The 25,788-nt window shown below is 40.2% G+C and overlaps 1 protein-coding gene and 1 long non-coding RNA gene across 20 annotated transcripts; both read left to right on the top strand.

The window, feature by feature from the left end:
* The first annotated feature begins 718 nt into the window (after positions 1-718).
* Positions 719-25,788, top strand: LOC131242446 (uncharacterized). 19 transcript variants are annotated; one of them, XM_058241078.1, is made up of 10 exons: positions 732-1,578; positions 11,124-12,278; positions 13,290-14,480; positions 15,113-15,154; positions 21,376-21,452; positions 24,437-24,521; positions 24,631-24,714; positions 24,896-24,997; positions 25,097-25,195; positions 25,417-25,788. In XM_058241078.1, the coding sequence occupies exons 1-10, from the start codon at positions 871-873 to the stop codon at positions 25,525-25,527; spliced, it is 3,654 nt and encodes a 1,217-aa protein (XP_058097061.1). In that variant the 5' UTR covers positions 732-870; the 3' UTR covers positions 25,528-25,788. The 19 variants fall into 19 exon arrangements, 3 of the variants coding, with proteins under 3 accessions (XP_058097063.1, XP_058097062.1, XP_058097061.1); XR_009169620.1 differs by lacking the exons at positions 25,097-25,195; positions 25,417-25,788 and having other exon boundaries at positions 724-1,578; positions 24,642-24,714; XM_058241079.1 differs by lacking the exons at positions 21,376-21,452; positions 24,437-24,521; positions 24,631-24,714 and having other exon boundaries at positions 730-1,578.
* Positions 16,592-18,020, top strand: LOC131242447 (uncharacterized). Its single transcript, XR_009169636.1, has 2 exons — positions 16,592-17,773; positions 17,858-18,020. It is a non-coding gene; the product is annotated as an uncharacterized LOC131242447 (long non-coding RNA).

Below are 25,788 nucleotides of genomic sequence, written 5' to 3'. Positions count from 1 at the left end.
GGCAGACTTAATTACGGTTGCACCAGGTCAATTATGATTTAGGTAGGGCTGAACCAAGGAAAACGGTTGGGGGAAAGGACGTTCGTCTTCGATTCTATTGCCATCACGTGGAATTTGAACGGTTCATCCCCTCGTTTGTCATGAGAGAAGGGTCATGCAAAAATTAGGCCATTTTGCTCATCAGCTGGGCCCGGTGAAAATCAAAGGTAGAGTTTCTCCTTGCAACTATTTCCTTAGTGTGGATCATTTGAATTACAAATCAGTTTGATTTTTAGACTGGTCCTGACATGAAACGTCTAGTAGTCCAAGTACGTGAACAACACACCATGGTGGGGCCCACCCCGTTTGGCCAATTTAAGAACAGGGAAAATTTCTCGGCACCCATAATCTAAAAGTTGACTTTGAACGATATGTATGCAAGTTACCCCATGTTTTTCTCACTATCCGAAGATGTAAGTCCTTCTAACAATGGCAAATAAAATGGACGGCTAAAGGAAGTACAACAAATTTCCTATAAAATATCAAAAAGAAAAATCGATATAGCCTTTCGAGAATCAACAATCCCCATTGGCCAAAAGAAGATCAACGGTCTGGATCACCAAATCGTGGGGTCTAAAGTCGCAAACTCGCACATCGTGACAATATATACCGATCCTGATGCATCAAGACCGTTCAATCCCTCTTTAGGACGGCTCATGCACTCGATGAACTTTTGCCGCCATACACGGCTACGCAACCGCAAATCCAAAAACAATCCTTTATTCCGTAAAACAGCAGCAGAAGAAAGCGAAAAGCGAGAAACAAAACTGCAGCGAATCGAAAAAACGAATAGGCAGAAATTCCCGAACGGGCGATGAGAAGAAATCCAAAATGCTCCGTCTCCTCTCAAAAACCCGTCGCCCCTGCCTTCCTCGACGCTCCTTCTCTTCCTTCTCCTCCCCAAACCCCATCCTACCCCCAACCAATCTCAAAAATCCCCAAAATATCCCTCCCCCAGCCATCCTCCCCAATCAAACCCTTCTTCCTCTCTCTCGTTCTCCTCCCTATAAATACCTCTCTCTCTTTGCTGTCTCCGCAACCCTAATATCGTTCGCAGCTCTCTTATCCTCCGACAGCGATCCCTTAGTGGAGGAGAAATCCCAAACCCTACTCTCCAACCTTGAACGCTCCCTCGAGAAATCGAATGAATATGTCTGCAAGATATTCGACCGCATGAAGCAGACCGGTGTTGCCGCTGCCATCCTCTGGAAGTCGCTCCGGTCAGTGCTGTCGTCCGCCAATCAGGAGGTCCGATCCGGGTTTGAGCTCCGGGTCGCGGCACTCCTCGCTGATATTGTGGCCGCTAGTGAGAGCAGGCGGTCGGCGATCGTGAGTGCTGGCAACGGCGCGGTTGTGGACTGGCTCCTGGACACTGTTGCCTCGCCAAGGGACCCGTGCGGGACGCAGGCTGAGTCCGCGAGGGCGCTTGCTTACCTGATCTCGGATCCGAACGTGTGTGGGGCCGTGCTCGGGCGGCCCCATGCTGTCCCGAATCTTCTCAGGTTCATCTTTTCGTTTCAGCCGCAGCGCGCGAAAAAGGTTAGTTTTGATCCAGTGGCGAGTGTTCATTGCCTTATTTTGCCATTGATAGCCTGTTTGAAGGTACTGCAATTGTGGTTGTTTGAATTTTCATTGTATTTGCCCCTGTTAATTGAAAGAAAATTCAAGTTTTGCCACTGTATGGTGGGAGTTCAAAACTTCTCTCAATTACTTGGATAACGCCGGTTGCAATAAACCAAACATGATATATTCACTGAGGTTAGTTACATTTAAGGGGTTGTTTATCTCCCAGAAATCTTAAAGGGGGCTGTGAATCTGCTTGCACAAAGCAGATTGCTGGAGGTAGAGAGTATGTCTATGGTGTTTGGGTATTGGGAAAGCCATTCTCTGGAATTCAGAAATTCTCTTTGGATACTAGGAAATAGTTGTTAGAACCTGATGTGGGCATTCACAGAACAGAGAGCTTGAGTTTCATCATGTCATCTGTGCCAATGAAGCTCACATGTGGGTGAATTCTAAGAAATTCATTGGGTGTGGCCCATCTATAGCCTTGGCCCACTCAATCGTCATGTAGCTCACAAGAACATGCTCACTATTTTAGCTATTCATCAGCAGCTGTACAATTCAAACAGAAATAAACCAAACCAGTCCACATTCAATTCATGTAAGTTCTCATTCAACAACCAAATTAAACATGCTTGATCAAGGTATTTTGTAACGGTAACAGTGGCCATAACGGCCACCACTGTTACTTTTACAATACAGACTAGTACAGCCCCCGTAACAGCCATTACGGTCTCCTTTAAACCCCAAAAAACCTATAGTTGCCCTGTAACACACCGTTACAAGGCTGTCATGGCCTTTACGGGGGGCGTAATGGCAATTACGGATCATTTTTCCATAACGGTCATTACAACCCTGTAACATGTAACAATTGCCACCATTACGTTTATGTAAAAGCCTTTATGGGCCTGTAATGGCCATTACGGCACACCATGTACTTAATGGTTAACTAACAATATCATTCAAAATAACTACCCATTTATTGGGTTTAAACTAGATCCAAATTATAATAAAAGGTCCTTATAAGAAAAAAAACACCACAAACAAATAAAAACACAGCTAGATTTGTGGAGGAATGCTTTATATTCTAAAGGATTTAAAATTAGCCGCACTAAAATGGAGTGCAATTTTTTTGCTGTTTCTTAATGTGAAGAGCCCGAAGGCTCCTATTTATAGTAGTATTACATTCGAGCTAGGATGGACCCATCATCTGGATCAAAATCCTTTAAACAATAAATCCACCCAATTATATTCATCTTTGCCCTTTTACATACATCCGTTTTAGATTCACTTTTGTCTTGGAAGCCGTGCATTCCTTTCCCTCCATATCGCCCATTAAACCGCCATCATCTTGGAGTGCAATTTTAGTAATAATAAGAGCGAAAACAAGGAATTAGTTAAAATTGTTAACCTAGAAATTACCCAAAATGACCACTTTCGATACCTTGGGTCAATAATTCATGAGACCGGAGAGATTGAAAAGGAAGTTGCCCATAGAATTCAAGCTGGGTAGAAGAAATGAAGATGTGCCTCTAGAGTTTGATGCGAGCGCTTTGTACCACAAACTAAATGGGAAATTTTATAGAATAGCTATAAGGCCAACCATGCTTTATGGGTAAGAACACTGGGCAGTTAATGAATGTGTTCATGGGATGAATGTAGCTGAAATGAGGATGCTAAGATGGATGAGTGGCAAGGTGAGGAAGGATATGATTCAAAATGAATGCATTGGAGGGAACTTAGGAGTAGTACCAATAGGTAATAAGATGAGGGAAAGTAGATGTAGATGGTTTAGTCATGTATCAACTGTTGCTTGGGCATCAAAGCCTCTATCTAGCAAAAAAACAACTTTGCTAAGGAAACAGCGGTATATAGGGCATCTCATCCACATACTACTATGTGAGCCATTGTGGCACACCATGAATGCATGGGATCCAAATTGCCCATTAGGTTGGTCGTAAAAATAAGGCTAGTCAAATGTGGTGATGGGTCGTAGTCAAGGTGTTCCGTATCCATTACGATACAACTGTATACATATTGGTAATGGCCGTGACCGTTACACGATATAAGGGTAAAAAGGGGCAATTAATTTTTTGGGACTGTATCGGCCATTACAGGATCTGTAACGGTCGTTACCCCCACAACAATCAAAAAACATAAACTTCTTTTCTATTTAAATCCATCTTTCTCCTCATTTTTCTTATTCCCAAAACTTTTCTAGATTATTCTAAAGCAGATTTTGACCACTCTTTAGTCTTACTATAAATTTTAGGATTAAACCGTAGATTGGAGCGATTTAGGTGAATAGAAGCTCTGAGGGCCTTTTTTTTTTCAAAAAAATCATTAAAAAATGGTATTTATGATTTTTTTTTTTTTCTTTTCTCGATATCTACTTCTAATGCTTGATTGTGATGTGCAAATATTAGAGACACATAACCATGTTGATAAATTCACCAGACAACCAGATATAACATTCTCACCAAAGAGTGGACCGTTACGCTGCCATAAACATGTTCAAAACAAAAAATGAATATATCTTTAGAATATTTACGTTATTCTAGATTTTCTATAAAAAAAAAAATTCATAAATTTTTAGGCCATTTTTTTCAACCATTACGGGGTTGTAATGGTCGTTATACCCCCGTATCGATAAATGTGGTGACTATTATGCTAATGTTACTAATACGGAATACCTTGGTCGCAGTTAACAAAAGAAATGGAAGGAAGAAAAATGTTTGGCAAGTAAACTCATCCATCCATGTCTAACTTGTGTATCACCGACAAGAGGAACAATCATATTTTGGAGGCAGGGGATGTACACATGTGCACGGTGGGAGTCATGGGACCCACATGATGGATGGCTTCGATCTCATCCCCCTGCCCAATGCTACTACTAGGGGTGCACATTGAACCGGTAGAACCGTGGAACCGGACTGAAACCGACCAAATGGTCTGGTTTGGTCCGATTCTGGTTCCGGTTCCAAAAATCAAAGAACCGGTTGCATCGGTTCGGTTCGGTTCTCGGTTTCAGGGTATGTAGAACCGAACTGAACCGTGAACCGATCCGTAGAACCAAACCATGGATCCGATCCGTAGAACCGAATCGTGGAACCGAACTTGGAACCAAACCAAAAACCATTTGATTGTTTCCATATTTGACTAATGATTTATGGTTTATAATGCACAATTTAATTATTTTCATAAATGTATTTTTGCACACCTTATACAATATCTAAACCATTCATCAAATGGACCACAACATGGATGGACATGGGCTAAATAATAAAATTAAACATGCAATTGGGCTGGATTATAAAAAGCACATAACCGTGGAACTGATCCGGAACCGAACCGGTTTTAACGGTTCGGTTCCGGTTCGGTTCTAGGGTGCCAACGGTCGAACCGTTCGGAACGGTTCTGTTCTAGTTTCACCCTAGAACCGGACCAAACCGACCCGTGTGCACCCCTAGCTACTACGTGGTTGCATGCATAGCTGTCAAAATCCTATGATTTATGATTTGAGTTGACTCCTAAGCAAAACGATTTGAATCCCACCTCCCTTTTTATATGAATCCTATGATTCTATAATTTGAATCCTACAATTTATGATTTAGATCTGGATTTACGATTCAAATTATATTCGTCCTCTTCTAGTTTAAGCTTCATTTGGCTTTCATTTTATGTTTTTAAATCAATGGAAACTTTAAAAATCGTTTAGAAAATGTAAGTTATTTTATTTTGTTCTTTATAAGAGATTGAATGATGCATTCTCTTCAATGTTAAATCATAGAGCTTTTTTCTCTCTTATTTCTTAACTGATTGAAACACCAAATTGATTTATCACTTATCTGGAATGTTGTTATGGGTGGTTACGATCATGTATGACTTAACTGGTCTAAACACCAAATTTTTACAGTCATTTGGTCAATAAAATCAAATGCTTCTTTTCCAACGTGATTCTAGAGTAAAGAATGGTAAAAAGAACATAAATTGTTAATGGACCCTTGCATGTTTTCTAAGGGAAATTTCCTGAAAGATACAATGCAACCCTATGGCTCAGTGGTTGACTCACAAGACTTTCAACACGAGATCTTGGGTTCGAGCACCCATTGTGGTGTGAGTGAGCCAGCGTGTGTGAGTTAGTGCATGTGGAAAAAAAAGGTGGAGGAAAAATTGCTAGTCTGTGAATTCAGTTCTATGAGAACCTTTCTGGCATTAGGTGAGTCCGGCCATGACTTGCTAATATTCCTTTTAACACTATTCTGAAAGAAGAGGTTGCATCCCTTGAGGAACATGTGTCTGAAGAGGAGATCAAGGCAAAGGTGGATGCTTTGGGGAGGGATAAGGCATTGGGGCCAAATGGTTTCTCCATGGCATTTTTTTTAGGTATTCTGGGAATTGGTATAGTGCGACCTGTCAACTTTTATCATAGAGTTTTTTTAGAATAGTCAACTCTCATCAAAGTCGGGAGCATTGTTTATCACTTTGATTTCGAAAAAGGAAGGTGCCGAGTGCTTGAGGAATTTCAGACCAATAAGCTTGATTTGACGACCCTATAAGATTCTAACTGATATTCTGGTTACTAGGTTTTGCTCGGTTCCGACACGTCATATGCAATGCTTAGGGCGCATTTGTAGTAGGGAGACAAATTTTGGTAGTGGCCTAATCTTCCATGAATGTATTGAGTCGCATCACGAGGAAGGTAAAAAGGGGTGTCATATGCAAGTTAGACATTGAAAATGCATATGAACATGTCGAGTAAGACTTCTTGGATTATATGTTGGGTCGGATGGGTTGCGGGCAAAGATGGAGGAAGTGGATGCAGGGAAGATTTGGTCAACTAAGTTCTCAGTTCCAATTAATGGGTCGCCTAAAGGTTTCTTCTTGGCTTCAATAGGGTTTAGAAAAGGGGATCCATTATCGCCATTTTTTTGTTCGTGGTGATAGAGCGAAAGCAATAAGCAAGATGTTGGATAAAGGGTTATTGGCGAGCCTTATGAGTGGGTTCAAGGTAGATAAGGGTGAGTTCCAAGTCTCCCACCTCCAACTCACCAATGATACTCTCCTTTTTTGTGATGCGGATGAAGCCAAAGTGGGCAATTTGAGGAAGATAATTCAATGTTTTGAAGTGTTGTTGTGCCTAAAGATGAATATTCTAAAAAATGAGATGTTGAATATTGAGACATCGAAAGAGGAGGTGGAGATGTTGGCGGAGGTGTTTAGATGCAAGGCAGGGGCATTCCTTTCGATGTATCTCAGTCATCCTCTATGCATTGGCAAGACAGCGAAACATTTATGGGATAAGGTCATTGAAAGAGTTGGAAGGAAGTTGTTAAGGTGGCAATGTTGACATCTCTTATTGGGGAGAATATTGATGCTAATCAAAGTGGCATTATCGAATCTTCTGATCTACTACATGTCCAACTTTAAATGCCCAAAGGATGTACTCAATAGATTGGAGAGGCTTTAGTTTGATTTTTTGTAGTAGGGAGCAAAAGAGAAACAAGCACAAGTTCCATATAGTGAAATGGGAGGATGTGTGCAAGCCGCCTAGAGAAGGGGGTACAAGCATAAGGAAGTTGAGACATTGAATTCAACATTGCTTGGTAAATGGATATGGAAGTTTGATATGGATGAATGTGTTTATGGAGAGAAGTGATGAAGTATGGCGTCAACGAAGGGGTGGTGGACAAAAGCTTCATCTCTTTATAGGGCATCGACATTGTGGAAGGCAGTACATAGATTGAGGAATAGATTTAAGGAGGGGGACTGGGTTTTCATTAGGAGACGAAAACAAGATAAGGTTCTAAGAAGATGCCTGGATGGGTGGGGGGACACTCCACGACGACTTTCTAAGATTAGTCATCTTAGCCCCAAAAGCAAATATTATCATCGATTAGTGTTATTCTTTGTCTGACAACAGGGTGGCTTGGTCCATTCCGTGTTAGAGGAACTTACTAGAGAGGGAAGAGATTGAGTTCATTAGGCTATTGGATTGGCTTGATGGTATTCATCCTTTGGTGGGTGTTTAAGATGTATTGGTTTAGAATAAAGAAAAGTTAAGTCAATCCTTGGTCCCTTCCTTCTTCAAAGTGATCTTAGGGACTTCTTCAAGAGGGGACAAGGGGCATGCTTCTTTCGTTTGGCACTATGGGCCCTCCTAAGGTTGTAGCTTTGACATAGTTGGTGGATAGGAATAAATTGCTCATAGTTGACTTTTTTTACAAGTAATGAAATTTTATTAGAGAAACACCAAAAAGCGGAAAACAAGCTACAAATACATCAACCCATCTTAAGAAAGAGAGAAACCAACAACAGAGATCTTTAAGGAAAAAGCCCAATCCAACACCTCTAACTTCTCTCTCCTAAACACCTTTGAAAAAAGCTTTTATCCTGATTGTTTCTTTCCCCCAAATAGCCCATAAACTAGCCACCAGGGATAGCCTCCACAATACCTTGCCCTCTTTCCCAAATTGTCACCACTGTGCCACGTCAAAAAACAAGCCATCAATTGTCCCTAGCATCACCCAAGGTGCCTTAAAGAGGTGAAAGAACACCTTCCACACTGATCTAGAGAATGGATAGTGGATAGACAAATTGTTTACCGACTTCACATAATGCAAAAACATGGGGCACATGTTCGGAATGACCTTTGACCTCTTTTGGAGACTGTCAATAGTGAGCACCTTCTTTCTACCAAGGTGTTCCAAAACGGTAATGGTGGCCGTTACCGTTACTGTTATGATACGGGCTGTAACGGCCGTTACAACCTCGTATTGGCCGTTATGATCGTCTTTTATTTTTTTGAAAATTGTTGTTACTGGACCATTACGGGCCATTATGGGCCGTTACGGCCCATTTTCTGTAACGGCCGTTTCAACCTTGTAACGCGTAACGGTTATGACCATTACCGTTACGTAATCGATTTTGAATACCATGCTTTCTACCCACCACCCAAGCAAAAGTTGTGAAGCTTGGATGTGAAACTAATGGTGATTGAGCAAGCAACCCATGGAAGGACCAAATGGAAAACCGACTCAACTTCTCCATCCTCCATACCATGGCATCCTTCCCACCATAGGAAGGGAGAAAGTTATGGAACTGTGCTGAGATCTAAATGAACTCATCCAAGTCCCTGTTTCGTCAGATTCCTCCTACAAGTGGGTGACCACACCCTTTACCAGTTGATGTTTGGCAAGTATTTGGGCATTATGGGGAGAGGAATGACCAATGCTTTTGTAATCAGAGTGGGTCCGATTTGGACATATTCTGGAAAGCAAAACTGGATGTGATAGAATGGGCCTCTAAATAAGGCTATATATATATATATATATTATGGTTTATGATACGATTCAACCCCTATTACGCTTTGCGATATGATAACTATTTTAACAACACTAGGGGTGCAGATCCCATTCATGGTTGATTTCGAAATCTATTTTGGATCTCATTCGCACTTGGCATGGGGGAGGGGTTGGTATGAAAGGTAGGAGATTGTGGAGGTTGGCCTTGTTGGCCAGCTTTTTGGCCTTATGGGGGGAGAGGAACAATTGGTTCTTACACAATCTTTGTGGGTTAACATCAGATGTCTTTTCTCGAGTTAAGGTGGATGTAGTGGAATGGGCTTAGATTTCAATCGCTTTTAGCGATTGCATTCTCTCTTGTATCTCTTGGGCCTCGTTATGATTCTTTTGGCCTTTTGGGTTCTATTCAATAAAATCCTTACTTCTTAAAAATAATAATAAATAAATAAATAAGAAAGAAAGAATGGCGCAGGGGGTGGGGGTGACAAAGGGTGAGACTCCAAGGTTTAAGTTTGAAACCTGAAACACACCTTGGAATCGATGAGGGCTCAATTTTGAGTTGAGTGAGGCGTGATTAAGTTTCATGTAATGTTTATAAATAAAAAATTAAAAAAGAAAGACTTTTAAGTTTCATGTGGGTTTTTACTAAAGAGCTGTTAAGAAATAAAAGTAAGAAATTTATTAGAGGACTAGTTGAGGATAAAACATATAATTATGTGTTACGATATAGAGAGGTGATGCAGGACAAAACCACTTGCTCTAAAAGCTCGAACCGACAGATCATGGGCCGCCCACCCCGAGTGTGCCCCTGCATCCCAGGGACAACCCCACTCGAGCCCGGTGTGCAAATGCCCCTGCATTAATCACCCCCGGTGAGGAGTCTCGAACACGAGACCTCCCGCTCTAATACCACTTTGATGCAAAACAATTAACCACTTGCTCTGAAAGCTCGAATTGATAGAGTATGTCGAATTAATCCCTTTATCTCATTACCCAAGCCCCACATCTCATAGATTAGGACCTCGGCCGAACCCCCCTCATGGGCCTCAAATCACATGGGTACCACCTCACACGAGCCACCCGCCTCACACGGGCCGCCCACCCAGAGTGTGCCCCTGCATCCCACAGGCAACCCCACTCGAGCCCGATGTGAAAATGCCCCTGCATCCCACAGGCAACCCCACTCGAGCCCAATGTGAAAATGCCCCTGCATTAAAAGGTAGTCGAAAAGCACCATCGTTTGAAAGTTAAGAATTTGGAGTCAAATAATAAGCAAGGCAAAAGTTTGATTTGGGTACGTGCATGGGTCAAACAAATTTCAAAAATTCAGCTCAACTAAAGAAAAAGGAAAGGATGGATATTCTAGAGAAATATGTGCAGAGAGGGGGAAAAGGTATGGATGGAAGTGAAAGCTTGAGCTACCTTTGCAAAATGAACGCACTGGGTAAATTTCTATGGCCCTCTTGTATAAATGTCATTACTATTTTTACTTCTAAAATATAAAATATATTAACAGGAGAAAATAAAAAGATGTATTCATTTGTAAAAGGACAAAAGCTATTATCTTTCTTTGAGCTATGAAATGTCATGAAAAAGTTTATTCACTTCAATGCATGTATTTATATTATTAGTTGGCACAGATTTTCCAAGAAATTAGCCAAAAAGAGTGTCATTATGACTAAAAAAAAATACGTATTAGCAATACCAAGCGCCTTTCCCTTTTCTTTTCTTTTTTCTTTTAAAAATAAAAATAAATTTTTTTTTTGTGGATTACATACTGGTTCAGGCAGACCAAAAACAATGCATCAACAAGACTTGAACCAAGGGTCTCCACCTCCATAAAGGAGGCATTCCACCAGCTTGGTTAATGTGTAGTTTGATCAAGGGCCTCCCTAGTTATTATTATTATTATTATTTGGCAACTAAACTTTATTCATAGGGGTACAGCAGCTCTGTCAAGGCATTGGCTTAGATCGTCCAAGGCATAAAAAAGGACAGTTGATCCGTTACCAAGGGAATCTACCAAATCATAACTTCTTTTTTTTTTTTTCACAAACTTCATATGAGTGTTTTCGATTGATATCTTACATTCTCTTGGATTAATAATTTCTATACACCTTGATTGCTATCTCATCATAAGCTTTGGAATCATGATTCTTTTGGATGTTCTGAATTGTTGCTTTCCATTAACCATTATCTTTTTCTTTCTGTGAATAGCAAATCAAACGCAGTTCATTGGATGGTTCTGATATCTGGAAAGGTAGAAGCATGCTTGTTGCTGCTATTATGGACGTTGTCACTTCAAACTGTGAGAGCATAGATAGAGCATCATTTCAACCTGCCTTGCCAGGAGATGCAGATACAGGAGATATTCAAGCAGCCCTTCAAGTTGTTGAGGAGGGTGGCATGCATTTGGATGAGCCACAGGAAAGTGACAATGAGGGTGGCGACAAAGGAATGCGAGGAATCGGAATAAAAATTCTTGGAGGCACAACAGTGTTAGGCTTCTCAAGAACAAATGGCCTTTTAAAGTTAGAACATTCTGATGCCCCTCCCCCTGAATCAGTTAGGCCTATTCCAAGAACTCTTTTGTTGCAGAAAAATCAAGTTAGTTCACCAGCAGAAAGGAACTATTCAGCTTCAGTTTCAGTTCCGGGCTTATGGGATGATTTGCATGGTGAACATGTTGCTGTGCCTTTTGCAGCATGGGCCCTGGCAAATTGGGCAACGGCCTCAGATCTTAATCGGTCTCATATTCAAGAGCTTGATAGAGATGGGCATGCAGTTATGACTGCTTTAATAGCACCTGAGAGAACTGTGAAATGGCATGGGAGTTTGGTGGCTCGACTGCTTTTGGAGGACCAAAATTTGCCCTTGATTGATTCTGTTCCTGATTGGAGTTCTAGTCTTCTTTCTACTGTTTCTCAGGCAAGCAAAGTTGAAGACATTGCCTTGGCTCGGATGGCTCTTTCAGCCTTTCTGCTTGCTGTTGAAAGGAGTAGTGGGGCTCAGACTGTAATAATGGAGAAGGGACTTCCTCTGATGAGACAAATTGCTAAACAGACAGAAAGGCACAGCCATGTGCAAGAAGCATTGGCTAAGGCCTTGGAATTACTTTGTACTGGGGACATGCATTTATCTCTTGAAGAAAGTGAAAAATGGTCTGGTATTCTTCTTCCTTGGGTTTGTGGACGACTGTCCTCAGATTCTACTCGGTTTTCAGCTACAAAAATCCTTTCGTGTATTCTTGAAGACTATGGACCATATTCAATACCAATTTCTCAGGGGTGGTTAACAATTTTGCTGAACGAAATTTTAAGCATCAGCAAGACAGCAGTATCCAAAGGAGGCACTCCGCCTGAGACTCACAAAGTGAGGTTCAAAGATATTTCATTTTTTATCATTCCTTTTTAGAGCTGACCCCAGTTAGTTGCAATAAGGCTTAGATGATGATGATGATTCTTTTTTTTTTTTTTCAAGAATATGATGATAATGATTCTTTTTTAGAGGTTTTCCAAGCCCACATGCCTGTACAGGCAATAACATCTACATTCCACGATGTATCAATGGGGCAGACATGGACAGGTGCAGTATCCAAGTTGTTCGTCAGGTGTGGCTGACCTTCCAGATGTTCTCAAACAAAAACTCAGGTTGTACCACTCAATTGGTGTGCCAATATGTTTGAAACAGGTGACAGGCTTAGAATGCTTCAACCAAGTTCTTCTCAGCTGTACATTTGTTTCATTTAATGTGGCCCACATGATTAGTGGACTGACCTGATTCTTGGGCCAGGACATCAACTTCATGGCCTCATGATGAATGGGTTGGATCTTGTACCTATGTGCCATGCTGGCACAAGTGGCGGCATGCACATGAGTGCCTTATACATGCATGTGGGCTTAGCAATGCTCTCTTTCTTTATCTGTAAACAGAAATATATTTTTTCTGTAAAAGATAAATAACTTTTCCATACATTCAAAAGATGATGATGATGAATCTTTTCTATGCATCTAAAAGATGATGATGATGAGTACAGAGGCTTGTTGAATTTGGATGTTTCTTGTTTCCTCTCCATCATATGATCAGACTGAGTTGACATATGTGCGCATGGTAACTAAGCTTCTGAACTATATTTCAAAAAAAAAAAAAGATAGGATAAGATAAGATAAGAAAAAGAGAGAAAGAAAGAGCTTCTGAAGATTCGCTATGCTTGTGAAAAATCCAAGTAGGCAACAGAACAACAAAAACATGAACTTTTGGAAGTTACGTAGTTTTTTGTACCTTGGCATCTCGTCTTGCTTAGCTTTACTTTGTTGTAGAACATGCATCTCATTAAGATTAGAATTTGTGCCTGTATTTGATGGACTGCATTGATCTTCTCAGATTCAAATTGATCAGTCCAACGCTCTTTCAGCTGCCCAAATTGCAAAGCAGCTAGCCAGTGCCGTTGTCAGTCTAGCAGGAAAACAGTTAGTAACTACAACCGATGCTGTTGATAAATTCCCTCTTGCAGATCTTCTCTCTCTGGAACCGTTTGCTGAGCTATTCAGAAGTTTGAACAAAGATAAATTGCCCAAGTTTGATGCTGCAGATTCTGCATTGGCTACACTTAAGGGTATTAAAGCATTGACTGAGATTTGTGCTGAAGATTCTTCATTCCAAAATAAAATTGCTGACTTTGGAGTCCTATGTCTTCTGAGGCGCTTCCTTTTACGGGATGATTATGAGCAACTGGCTGCAATTGAGGCATATGATGCTTCAAGAGTCCTAGAGACCCAGGAACGGGTTTCAAATGCCCGTGGTGAAGCTCCTGTATTAGATGTAAATGATCCTTCTAGTGTTCGAGTTCCTCCCACAGCACATATTCGTAAGCATGCTGCTCGGCTCTTGACTATCCTTTCTCTTCTTCCAAATGTCCAGAAAGCCATTCTGGGGGACGAGACTTGGTGCAAGTGGCTTGGGGATTGTGCGAATGGGAAGATCCCAGGTTGCAATGACCTGAAAATCCAAAGTTATGCTAGGGCAACACTTTTAAATATATTTTGCTCGGAACACATGGATGGAAATGCAGAAAATGATCATTTCACAGGCAGTGAAGTAGGGGGGCCCAAAAACATATGCCCGCGATATGACGACATGATATTCTTGCTCAATCCAGAATTGCCGCACTGGACATGCCCTGACAAGAATGGTTCAGGCACTTCTCAACAGAATTTACCTGGTTCAAGGAAGTCAAATTCTGATAATAATTCCTTATCTAAACATCACGAGTGTATTGATAGTGAGTGTGGAATCTGCACAGAAGATTCAGGCTCTAATAGCTACACTTCCAGTAATGGCTCTGATAAAGGTTCACAACCGGTGATTCCTCCACTGGACATCGTTTTTGTTCATGGCCTGCGTGGTGGGCCTTTCAAGACCTGGCGCATAGCAGATAGCAAGTCCTCGACAACCAGTAAATCTGGCTTGGTAGAGAGCATTGATCAAGAGGCTGGTAAAGAAGGAACGTGTTGGCCAAGAGAATGGCTTGCAGCTGACTTCCCTCATGCTCGTTTGTTTACTGTTAAATACAAGGTTTGTGCTATACTTGATGCTTATACCTTGAATTTTTTTATTTTTTATTTCCAGAAAACCATGTTCTAAATTTTGGAGGGCCAGGTGAAAGTCTTTTCTTTATTTCTTAACAATTTGTCAGGATAGAATACCGGTTTGTTTTCACCACCACCACCATCATCTTATATGTGGTGGCGACTCATCCATCCTACATGTAACATACCTGTGCGGAATCCAAGCTGCCCAAATTGTTGGCCCTGTAATGGATGGAGCAGAGTACAGTCCATATCACACTGACTGGATGATCTTCACCATCTAATTTTCATGTCGAAAATGAGCCATAAACCAGTTCACTTTTAGCCGTCCATTAGATGTTTAAGATTTTGTACAATCCGTGTAATTTTCAGGCCATACTCCTTACATCCACAATTAGCCCTACTATTTAGAAAGATGGTCTCGGTGTACATGTCTGCCACATGTACAATGGATGAGTCACCAGCATTTTAATACTGGCAGTGAAGTAGTCCTCATTTGGCAATGAAGATTAGCACTCATCTGCATAGCAGCTCTAGTTTTAAACTTTTAATTGTGCAAGGTACGCCAGGTTGGGACCTCTGATGAACATGTGGCATCTAACTGAATGATTCATGCAGACAAATGTTACTCAGTGGTCTGGAGCTAGCCTGCCGCTTCAGGTTTGTCCTTTCAGTCAATTTCTTGTATTCTGATACTTTTCCATAGCTTTTTCTTGTGCTGGAAAGGCCTACTTTGCTATCCTTATTATATCCTAGTGTTGCAATTAGTGTTCGAAATATCGGTATCGCACAATGTATCGCACCCTTGGGATACAAATACGTATCGGTTATTGCACGGGATATATCGTTTGTATCGCATAGTTTATCGCACTTTTTGGGAAACATGGGGAAACATTAGCGAAATGGTTGAATTTTTTTATGAAACTTTGAGGATTATTTAAAAAGACCTTAATGCGCACTTTTAAATCATAAAATATCAAAAAAGAAGTGCACATAATAAATTTCCTTTGTATAAGGTACTAAGTTATGCGTTATCTGATTAAACTAAGGTAAATATATTTAAATATGATGCATACCATTTATAAATGTATACAGATATGTACGAAAATGAGTCACATCCAAACATCAATTGGAATTCATTTTAACATGTCATTTTAGGGCATGGGCTGAAAAATAAGGCAGATCTAAATCTGAGGTGGACCACAATACAAAAAATAGTGTTCATTGAATGATTACCATTGAACTATTTTGGGCTTATAATTTTTTTTTTGGATAAAGCTAATATTTATGTTTTCCCATCCAGGTTTGTCAAACCTCATGGATAGATTGGATGGCAAATAAACATTATGGTGGGCCCTAAAAAGCTTCAATGGTGGACATCATTGCCGCCACATTTTCTTGTAGTATGATACACTTGATCTTTCATCCGTCTCCTTTTTGGGCTCATGTCTTAAAATTACTTATGAAAATGGATGGAGGGTGTGGATTGGCTGGTGTACCATTCGAGGTATGGGCATGTGTCGTGCCAAGATGGGATGCGGATTTCCTACTAAATCCTTTCGCAGGAGTGGAGCACACCATGATGTTTGTGAGAAATCTACTCCATCCATCAGTTTTGTGAGATTATTTTAAGACTTGAGGCAAAAATTGAGCAGGATCCAAGACTCAAGTGGGCCGCACTAAAGAAAAAGGTGGGTAGGGAAATTCCTACCATTGAAACCTTCCTGGGTCGAGAGTGATGTTTACATTCCATCCATACCGTTCATTACGTCATCACTACTGGGATGAATTGAATACCCAAATATTAGACTGATTCAAAACCTGTGGCCCCATGAATATTTCAACTGTGGTCCTTCAATCCTCACGTTTTCAGCCTACTTGAGTCTTGGATCCGGCTCATTTTTGGCCCTATGTCTTAAAATGTGTTCAAAAAACAGATGGACGGAGTGGATTTCTCACAAACATCACGGTGGACCCTACCTAAGTTTACAGCGCATGAACTTCATGTGAAGCCCAAGCGTCCACGAAATCAGATTGCGTACTGAGTCACTCTGCGCTTTTATCGTACTGAGTAAACTCAGTTGGACCCATTGTGAATGTATGTGGTTTATCTACACCGTCCATCCACTTTTACTGCTAATTTTAGGGGTCTATACCAAAATTGAAGTAAATCCAAAGCTCAAGTGGACCATTACACAGGAAACAGTGTGGAATAATGATTTCCACCGTTGAAACCTTCCTATGGTCCAAAGTAATTTTTATTTGTCATCCAACCTGTTCATAAGATGACAAAGACATGGATGAAGAGAAACCACAAACATCAGCTTGATCCAAAACTTCTTTGGCCTCCAAAAAATTTTCAATGGTAGAGGTTCAATCAAAATGTTTCCTGTGGTGTGGTCCAGTTGAGATTTTAATTTGCTTCATTTTTGGGATCAAGCCATAAAATTATCTTTTAACATGGATTAGCGGAGTGGATAAAATAAATAAATAACAGTGGACCCCACACAGTTTACTCAGTACGCTAGGGGTACTGAGTTACTCAGTACGCAATCCGCTTCCGTAGTACACGTTGTACAAACAGTTCAAAGGAGATCAGAGTTACATGGCCCCACCAATAATGTATTTATTATATCCACACCGGTCATCCATTTGGAGAGATCATTTTAGATCACGAACCCAAAAATGAGTGACATCCAAACCTTAATTGGACCACACCACAAATAGCAGTGAGGACAATGATTCTCACCGTTATAACATTCGTAGGGTCCACCATAACGTTTTTTTTCCATCCAATCTGTTCATGAGGTCACAAAGACCTTGATGAATAGGAAAAACAAATATCATACGATCCAAAACTTTTGCGACCCTAAAAGGGTTTCAATGGTGGACGTTCAATATCCCGCTGCTTTTTTCCAGTGTGGTCCACTTGATCTTTGGATCTGTCTTATTTTTCGGATAAAGCCTTACAAGGAGCTCGCCAAATGGACGAACAGTTTGGATATAATATATACCTCATGATGGGACCCACATAACTTGGTGACGTCAACACGTCGATGACGTGCGATGCACCAGCCCGTCCGCTTCTTCTGCATAAGGGCTCGGGGCCCCTTTTTTTCGAAGCAGAGAGGGTTCCGGCGTTGGAACCCTAAAATCTCTCCCAAATGCCGATTATTTCAACGATTTCAGCGGATTTCGCGGCCAAATCTCTCCAAATCAGAGGCTTCGATTCAAATGGCCCATCAAACACAGCTTCCGATCAGGCGATCTTCTTTACAGGTACCGAAATCTACCGTTGAAAGTTTTTCTTTTTTCTTTTCTTTTTTTTTTTTCCATTTTTTTCGGATAATGATGCTCTCCCAGGTGCGATATCGACGATAATATCGGCCGATATCTGAAGTTTTGGATTTTCGGTATCTTCCGGGGGTTATCGGAGGAGTTTCGTCTCGCTAGGGCCCGATACCGATAATATCGGCCGATATATCGGCCGATAGTATCGATATTTCGAACACTGGTTGCAATTATGGATGATTTGGAAGTTGTCTGACATCCTCTCAACTCTTTCAATAAGCACATGTGAACATCTATAGTAATATATAGCACCAACTATATGGGCCAAAAGGCTCAACACTGTTAAGTTTTATAAACTCTCTGCATCTCTACTATATATAACGCGAGCAGTTTTGGACAAAATTTGCCCATGCAATTAGATTTCAGGAGAGTCCACAACCTTAGCATTTAAAAGGATGTATGAGGGATTTCCATTATAGGTTGGGGCATTTAAAATTGTGCGTTTTCAACTGAGGGCATTTTTGTCATTCCATCCTTCGAGTAGCCCACTCTGCACTTTATTGTACTTTGCAGGTTGCCCACCCATTGTATTAGGGAGTGAGTGAAAGAAGGCTTTGTAAACTCCACTCTGTACATCTGCTGTGACAGCTCATTCTAGGGCGTCATAACCAAAAAATTGAGAAGATCTAAGACTCGAGTCAGCCATATCACTGGAAAAGTGCAAATGGATCACCTCTCTTGTGCACAGCACCCATTTGCTCTGTTTCTTTCCCCTCAATAAGATATGTGAGGACTTTAGCCTTCGAATCATCTTCCAATTATTCAAACTGTTTATATGGCGAGCGTTATTTCCTATGGTGGGAAAGCAACAAATATAGGCCCTCAATTGAATTATTTTAAACCTTAGATCTGGCTATTTTGCTTTGAACATGAACGGTCGCCATAACCTTTGTATAATCATAGTGCTGAATTATTCAATTTTAGAGTTTTAATGGGCATCCCCCATCCAAGGGGAGACCTACCACATAAACGGTTTGGGTCATTGAAAATTTCCGAAATCAAATGGCTAGATTCTCAGTGCATCTTATTGTAATATGTCAGTATGTATTCAATCAAACCTCCATTTTTCCCTCCTCTACTCTCTCCATGTGTGTTGCATGTGCCTTACTCCCTAGTAATTGAAATGAGAGGATTTTAAGGGGCATTTGGTACACATTTAGAAGGTAATTTATGCCATTTTTGGTGCAACTGTGAAGCTATAACATGGCATGGATGGTTAAAATAGCAATTGTTTAGTTCATGTTTGCTAGCCCTACGCAACACTCTCCAAACAATTTACGCACAGCCCATGTTCCAACATGTAATTCGTGTGGAACATCAGATCTCTTAACAATGTGCCTTGAGTTAATCTGGCGCAGAAGTCAGGCCAATTCAATTGTCAGTTAGGCCAGATGTATTATCAAGTCTCTTTAGACTGATCATTCTTTCCATACAGGGGTGGGATGGCTGATGAATGGAAACATTTTGCACGAGATCAGCTTCACTTGAAGTCCACCATATTTAGGGCACAGTTGGCCTAGTCGTGCTATGGTGGCATGTGTACCGTGTGTAAGAGTGAATATGTCCTGGAGTGCACATTGTGGTATTGACCAAAAACTTTATGGTACCGACAAAGTTCAAATTTAAGACCATATTGAGAAAGATTCTAGTAAATACATTTATGTATCATTGCTCATTATCTAGTTTAAAGTTGAGAACGATTCTCTTCTGTATAGTGTAGAACTTGATTGCTCTAGGTTAAAGTGAGTGTTCAACTTTTGATGCAGGACAATTAACCACTTGCTCTAAAAGCTCGAACTGAGAGAGTATGACGAATTAATCCCTTTATCTCATAGCCCAGGCCCCAAATCCATGGGTTAGGTCCTCGGCAAAACTCTCCTCGTGGGCCCCAAATCCATAGGTTCCGCCTCACACGGGCCCCAAATCCTGATGATATAACATACTAAACGATTCCTCTATCTCGCATGATCGGGCGAAAGGAAGGGATAAAGAATAACAAACAAGAAGAAAAAGATAGAATTGAACAACCGGCATCTTTTGTGCATTGCATACGGCTCTGCAATGGAATTTCTTTTTCCCTTCCATCGAAGAAAGAGACAAATAGAATCCATCAGACCCAGATCATTGAATGATCCATTTACCATCCGTCCTTAGGTAGGAGTCAAAAAGTTATTGCAGTAACCAATTTTCGTATATCTTTGCTGGAATTAGATCTTGATATGCTTGCTAGAGTGCAGTATCTGCTACCATTCATGGACAGTACCCTGTGAAATACCTTTGCTTATGGGTTTAATGATCCTTGCAAATATAATGAAAAATACACCTAATGGTTAGAATGGCCACTCACTCATTCTGTCCCAACAGGCATCTAAGAGGAGCAATCCTATATTGTGGCAGAATCTTGCTCATATTGTGGCAGCATCTTATGCTCCAAACAACAGAAAGCTCCAAAATAGGCTCCACTATCTTCACTTGAGTGCTGTTTTCTGGGAAGGTTGGAAAATGTTTTTGGGACTGATAGTGCCACCTTGGTACCTGACCTTCTATATTCTCACACTTACAAGGGATCATATTCGAAGACATATGTTGCTGTTTAGAGTGGAAAGTTTTTGAGTTGTTGTGTAGGGAATCTTACCACCCTGAGTTCCCTATTCTTTCAATTTCTCTTTAATATACTTTCTTTTGACCTGATTAAGGGAAAACGAAAGTGAAGGGTATTTTGGTGACTGCATGCGTTAGGTCAATTTGTTATTGCCTTCTTTTACATGTCGTAATGATTGTCCTGTTTCACGTCTTAGACGATGCTATTCAGGTGACATCATCCTTGGCAATTTTTTTCTCTACTATGAAATATACTGCTTGAGTTACTTCTCTTCAAAACTTATTGGATCACAATTATTCCACAATTTATGTTTTTGTATTACTTGTGAACTGACATCTTAGTTTCGAGTTTGTTTTCTCTCTTTTCTTCTTTGGATAATTGAAAATTCTGTTTTGTTATTGGCAATATCTTGAAATTTTTATTTGATGTGGTGCTTGTAACCACTTTCCAATCCCTCCAATCACTGTTAATGTTTCTTTTACCACTGGAAGAAAAACAAATATCCTTTCACCACAAGTTTGTTTAGTATTCTAACTTGGGGGTCGACAATCTCTTAGTATTTGGTTATGTACTGTGAAGGTGAGAGGATTTCTTTTTTACCATATTCAAATAGAAGTCAATCACCAGGCAAGTTGAAGGTTTAGTCAAAGCACCCTACCAAAATAACATTGTTCATTCAAGATTATTATTATTATTATTATTATTATTATTTTTTGGTAAGTTGTAGGCAATTTTTTTTTTTAGCATAATGATGAACTTCAAAGGAAAGGATAAAAGAAAATGGATGATTAACTACTCTTGGCACAAGGAAAAGAACGCTTTGTATTTCGTAGTTTTTTTTTTATATATATAGATTAGTTACTTTGGTTGGTGAAACTGCTTGACAATTTTATGGAGACTGTTGTTAGCTACTTTAAAAAATGTGCAGGAAGTTAGCTCAATCCTGTTAAAGAAGCTGGTTGCTGCAGGAATTGGGGATCGGCCTGTTGTGTTTGTGACTCACAGGTTTTCATTGTATTTCATTTCTTTCTTTTTTTTACATCAACATATTTTATGCATTTCATGATCTATGACCTTTCTCATAGCATGATGTCAGGCATTGTTAGTCTCTTAGGGAGGCTGCTATATTGAATTTTTTTCTTTTGTATTTGATTGAATAGAATTTTCTTAGACATGCCTTCTCAGATACATTTTCAAGGAACATGGGTGTCAAATCTATCATATATCTTATCAAACTCAATGTACTCTCTTATTCTTATATTGCCTTTTGGGTTGATGTGAGTGCGTTCTTATTGGAGGCTTTGCTAGCCCCACATGCACCTTTACTTCTTGGCAAGCATGTGGGACATAGGAGCACTGTGTTAGCCTGTTAGGTGGCCCCCACTTGAAGATGACCATATGCAAAATGTGGTTGGTTGACTTATTAGGCTGACCACCTCTATACAAAGGGTATAGACAATTTAACAAACTTGCCATATTTCCAAATAAGCACGTGGGCCACCTGATCAATGGACTGGACTAAAACTTTCTTATGGCCATCTGACATGCGGGCCACCATATGCACTGCTCAAATGTTCCGCATACTGATCAGGTTGGCAGGTGTACTGCTTGCAAAGGCATGTGTTTGTGTCCTGCAGATAACTTTCTTATTGTTTTTAGCACAGATCTACTGTTGTGGGCCTCTCTCTCATTTGATGATTGCAATCTATACCATGTGCAATTCAAATGGTAGTGCGCTATTATAGAATGTGTTGCCCGAGGTTCCTAGAACTACGGTGACCTTTTGTCCAAGGCAGGTAATGACTATCTATGCTATCCATTTCTCAGATGATGGGAGCGGCACAACATGAATTTTCTGTAGCATGGAGCAGTTTCCTGAGCTTATCACTGGGAGGGAGCTGGTTGATCTCCCCTTGCAAGGGGGTAATTTTACCAGTCACTTTGCCTGCTCTGATGATATCATCCGCATTGGGTCACTTCCATCCCTCTTCGAAATGGGTAGTAGAATTTCTTGAGTCTTGCAGATCCCTGGGGGTAATAATCATACCATCTCTGAGATTGCTTCAGAGTTCAGACAAAAGTTGGTCTGTGGAACACACCACCTTTCCAATTCTAACTGTTTGTGGCTTCACCATTCATCATTTAAAATCTTTGCAAAAGATTGGTGGAATTGTGATAGATTTATTGGAAGACCGAGCATTCATTTCATCTTTAACATAGAATCCTTTAAGAAGGAACTTCAGAAATGAAAGGTTGAAATGTATGATGACCTCAGGACTGGAAATTTTTACATATAGAGAAAAATAGACTCTTGTTGATCCAGTACAGACGCACGTTGGCCTGGTAAAATTTCTAGGAATTGCCATGTCTTGCGACATTATTTCACCATTGTGGAGGGTTCATCTCCTCTAATCCACCTAATCATATTTTTCAAGTTACCTCTATCATAGAACTTTGGCGAGACCTCAATAAGAGTCATTCATCAGTAACACAAGTACCTCCATATCCATCTCATCAGAATTTCAGCACACCAGCCAGTTCCTTCAAGGAATGCTTATTGTTCTGTCTTCATTAGAACACTCAAATTGTTGTTTTTTGTCAAAGTTGAGATCTAGCAAACCTCAGAAGGCACTTCCTAATGTCATTTGGCCTCGGCTTGGGGAAGAAGTGAACCAATCTGTCATTAGCAAAGAAGCTGACAACCCCCTGGAACATTTTGTGGTCCAGCACTTTAATAATTTTTCTCCTGATGATGCTAGCAAGAAACTCTAGAAACTTTGTCAAATTATTTTTCCTGAAAGTGCATAGGCTAGTTTGTAGTCTTATTGAATGATTATTGTAAGATAGTTGCATCTTAGAAATACTCAACTTTATACAACTTCATAGAATCAGAAAAATAAAAAATAAAAATCAAAGAAAATACTTAACAATGTATAAAAAGGATAAATAGAAGCATCCTCAGAAAAACTGTCAAACCTGCCTTTGAACTTTCCCGTACCAATAAATAAGTCCAATATTGTCCGCTGGTCGTTTCTCCACCAGTCAATCGTACCTGTCATTGAGGCAACCCAGTGCCATCTTCAGTGAGGATCGAGGGCATGTGCCAGATGCTTCTCCATTCTGAAATGTGGATCAATACTGTTCTGGGCTCTGACAACCGTTTCATTTGAGGTCCACTTCTACCTTGTCTATGACAGATCAAGGGGATGTGGCAGATGCCTCCCCATTCGTCTGTACATTAAGTTGGCATGCTGTTGAGCTTCAATCAGGTTTGGCATTCAAATGTCGACTTTCGGCCAGCCTGGATCTCAGTGACAAAAAGGAACTTAAAGGAATAAAAGGAGGCATAAAAGATATTCAAAATACAATTTTGCCAGCAAAGAAAATGCATTTCTCTCACCTTGGTGTAATTTCACTGTTCATGGAAGGATTTCCGGGAGACTGGAAATAAACGGAATCTACTTGTCAATTACAGAAAATTTGGGAGGGGTGAAATAGTGAAAGCATGTCCAATCCAATTAATCTACAAGTCACATGTTGACCTATAACCTTCTGTTATGGATGAAGTCTTTTAAATAACTAGTGACTAAGACTGATAAGTTATGAAGTTATCCACTATCATAGTGATATTAGATTCATAGCAGCATTCCTAGAGAAGCCAATCAGGTAGCTGCTTCTCTTGCCAAGCAAGGGGCATCTTAACTGCTTATATATTAGTCCCTCCTATCTGTTGCCTTGGTGGATCTTTTGTATGCTTTTCTTATATTAATAAAATCACACTGCCTTCAAAAGAAGAGAATAATAATAATAATAATAATGTGTGAACTGCTGAAAGTCTAAAGACCGCTGGAAGAGACATGAATATTAAGGTTGCACCGGTGTAGCGAGTCTTATGAACACACTATGCAAACATTACAATCTATGGGTTCTACTTCATTTAATTTATGATGCTACAAAGTTTTTATGCTGTCAATCTCTATTTGTTGCAGTATGGGTGGCCTTGTCGTTAAGGAGATGTTGCATCAAGCAAAGACAGAGAATTTCAATAAGCTCTTTAACAACACCATAGGACTTGTATGAAACATTCCTTCTGATAATCTTATAAGCCTATTGTGCAGAAACTTTGTTCTTCTTTCTTTCTTTCTTTCTTTCTTTGGCATTGTGATAGTAAATGTGATTTCAGGTTTTTTATAGCTGTCCACATTTTGGTAGCAAACTAGCAGACATGCCTTGGCGTATTGGCTTGGTATTTCGCCCAGCTCCTTCGGTGTGTATCTTTCCAAAGAAGATGAGCTTGTTGTTTCCTAGAACTTATTACAGTGGTCATTTTCATGATTCCGTGAGCTAATGCTTTTCATTGGTCGAGTGGTTCTCTGCTCTATGCGCAGATAGCATTTTCATTGGTTGGATAGTTCCTTGTTTTCTGACTGTTCCTTGTCATGTTGTAGATAGGGGAGCTGAGGAGTGGAGCTCCAAGACTGGTAGAGCTGAATGACTTTGTTCGGCATCTCCAAAATAAAGGAATGCTCGAGGTCCTCAGTTTCAGTGAGGTAACTCAAATCTTCCTTTGGTCAAGGCATACATCTCATCTATTTTGATATATCCAGTGTTCATTATTCTGGGTATTACTAATGGAAACTGTAAAGCAGACACTCGTCACTCCGATAGTTGAAGGTTATGGAGGGTGGGCTTTCCGAATGGAAATTGTACCGATTGAATCTGCCTATCCTGGGTTTGGTGAGCTTGTGGTAAGTAATGTGCTGATATTGGACATGATTTGATAAATTTTCGGAATTGAAATTGCCTCATGTAAATACTTTCCATCCTTGTTTTGGCAGTCATTCTGATTGTATTTTTGAGTTTGGTCCTTTGGGTTTGTGCATTTTTTTCATTCTTTTCCTTTCTCTTGGTAAATTTTTTCATAGAAAAAAGAAAAAGAAAATTGAAGCTGGGTTTGTTGTTGTTACAGGTGTTGGATGCCACTGATCATATCAATTCATGCAAGCCTGTCAACCGCACTGATCCATCTTATGCAGAGACGCTGGCATTCTTGCAGAAGCTAAAAGCCAATTACACATGAATATATACTTATGTTTGTATATTTATGTAATCTTCCATTGAATTAATTCAAAATAACATTTTTTTACAGGAATCAGTCTGCAAATTCTTGGACCAGAATCCATGAGAAAATGTTGCCATGTCAGAACATAAGTATATACTTATGTAGAGAAAATGTCAGAACATGAGAAAATGTTGCCATGTCTCTCCATCTTATGCAGAGACACTGGCCTTGCAGCAGCTAAAAGCCAATTACACATGAATATATACTTATGTTTGTATA

Source organism: Magnolia sinica, chromosome 4, assembly GCF_029962835.1.
Source record: "Magnolia sinica isolate HGM2019 chromosome 4, MsV1, whole genome shotgun sequence".
NCBI classification, from domain to species: domain Eukaryota; kingdom Viridiplantae; phylum Streptophyta; class Magnoliopsida; order Magnoliales; family Magnoliaceae; genus Magnolia; species Magnolia sinica.
This window is presented reverse-complemented; position numbering and strand designations above follow the sequence as displayed.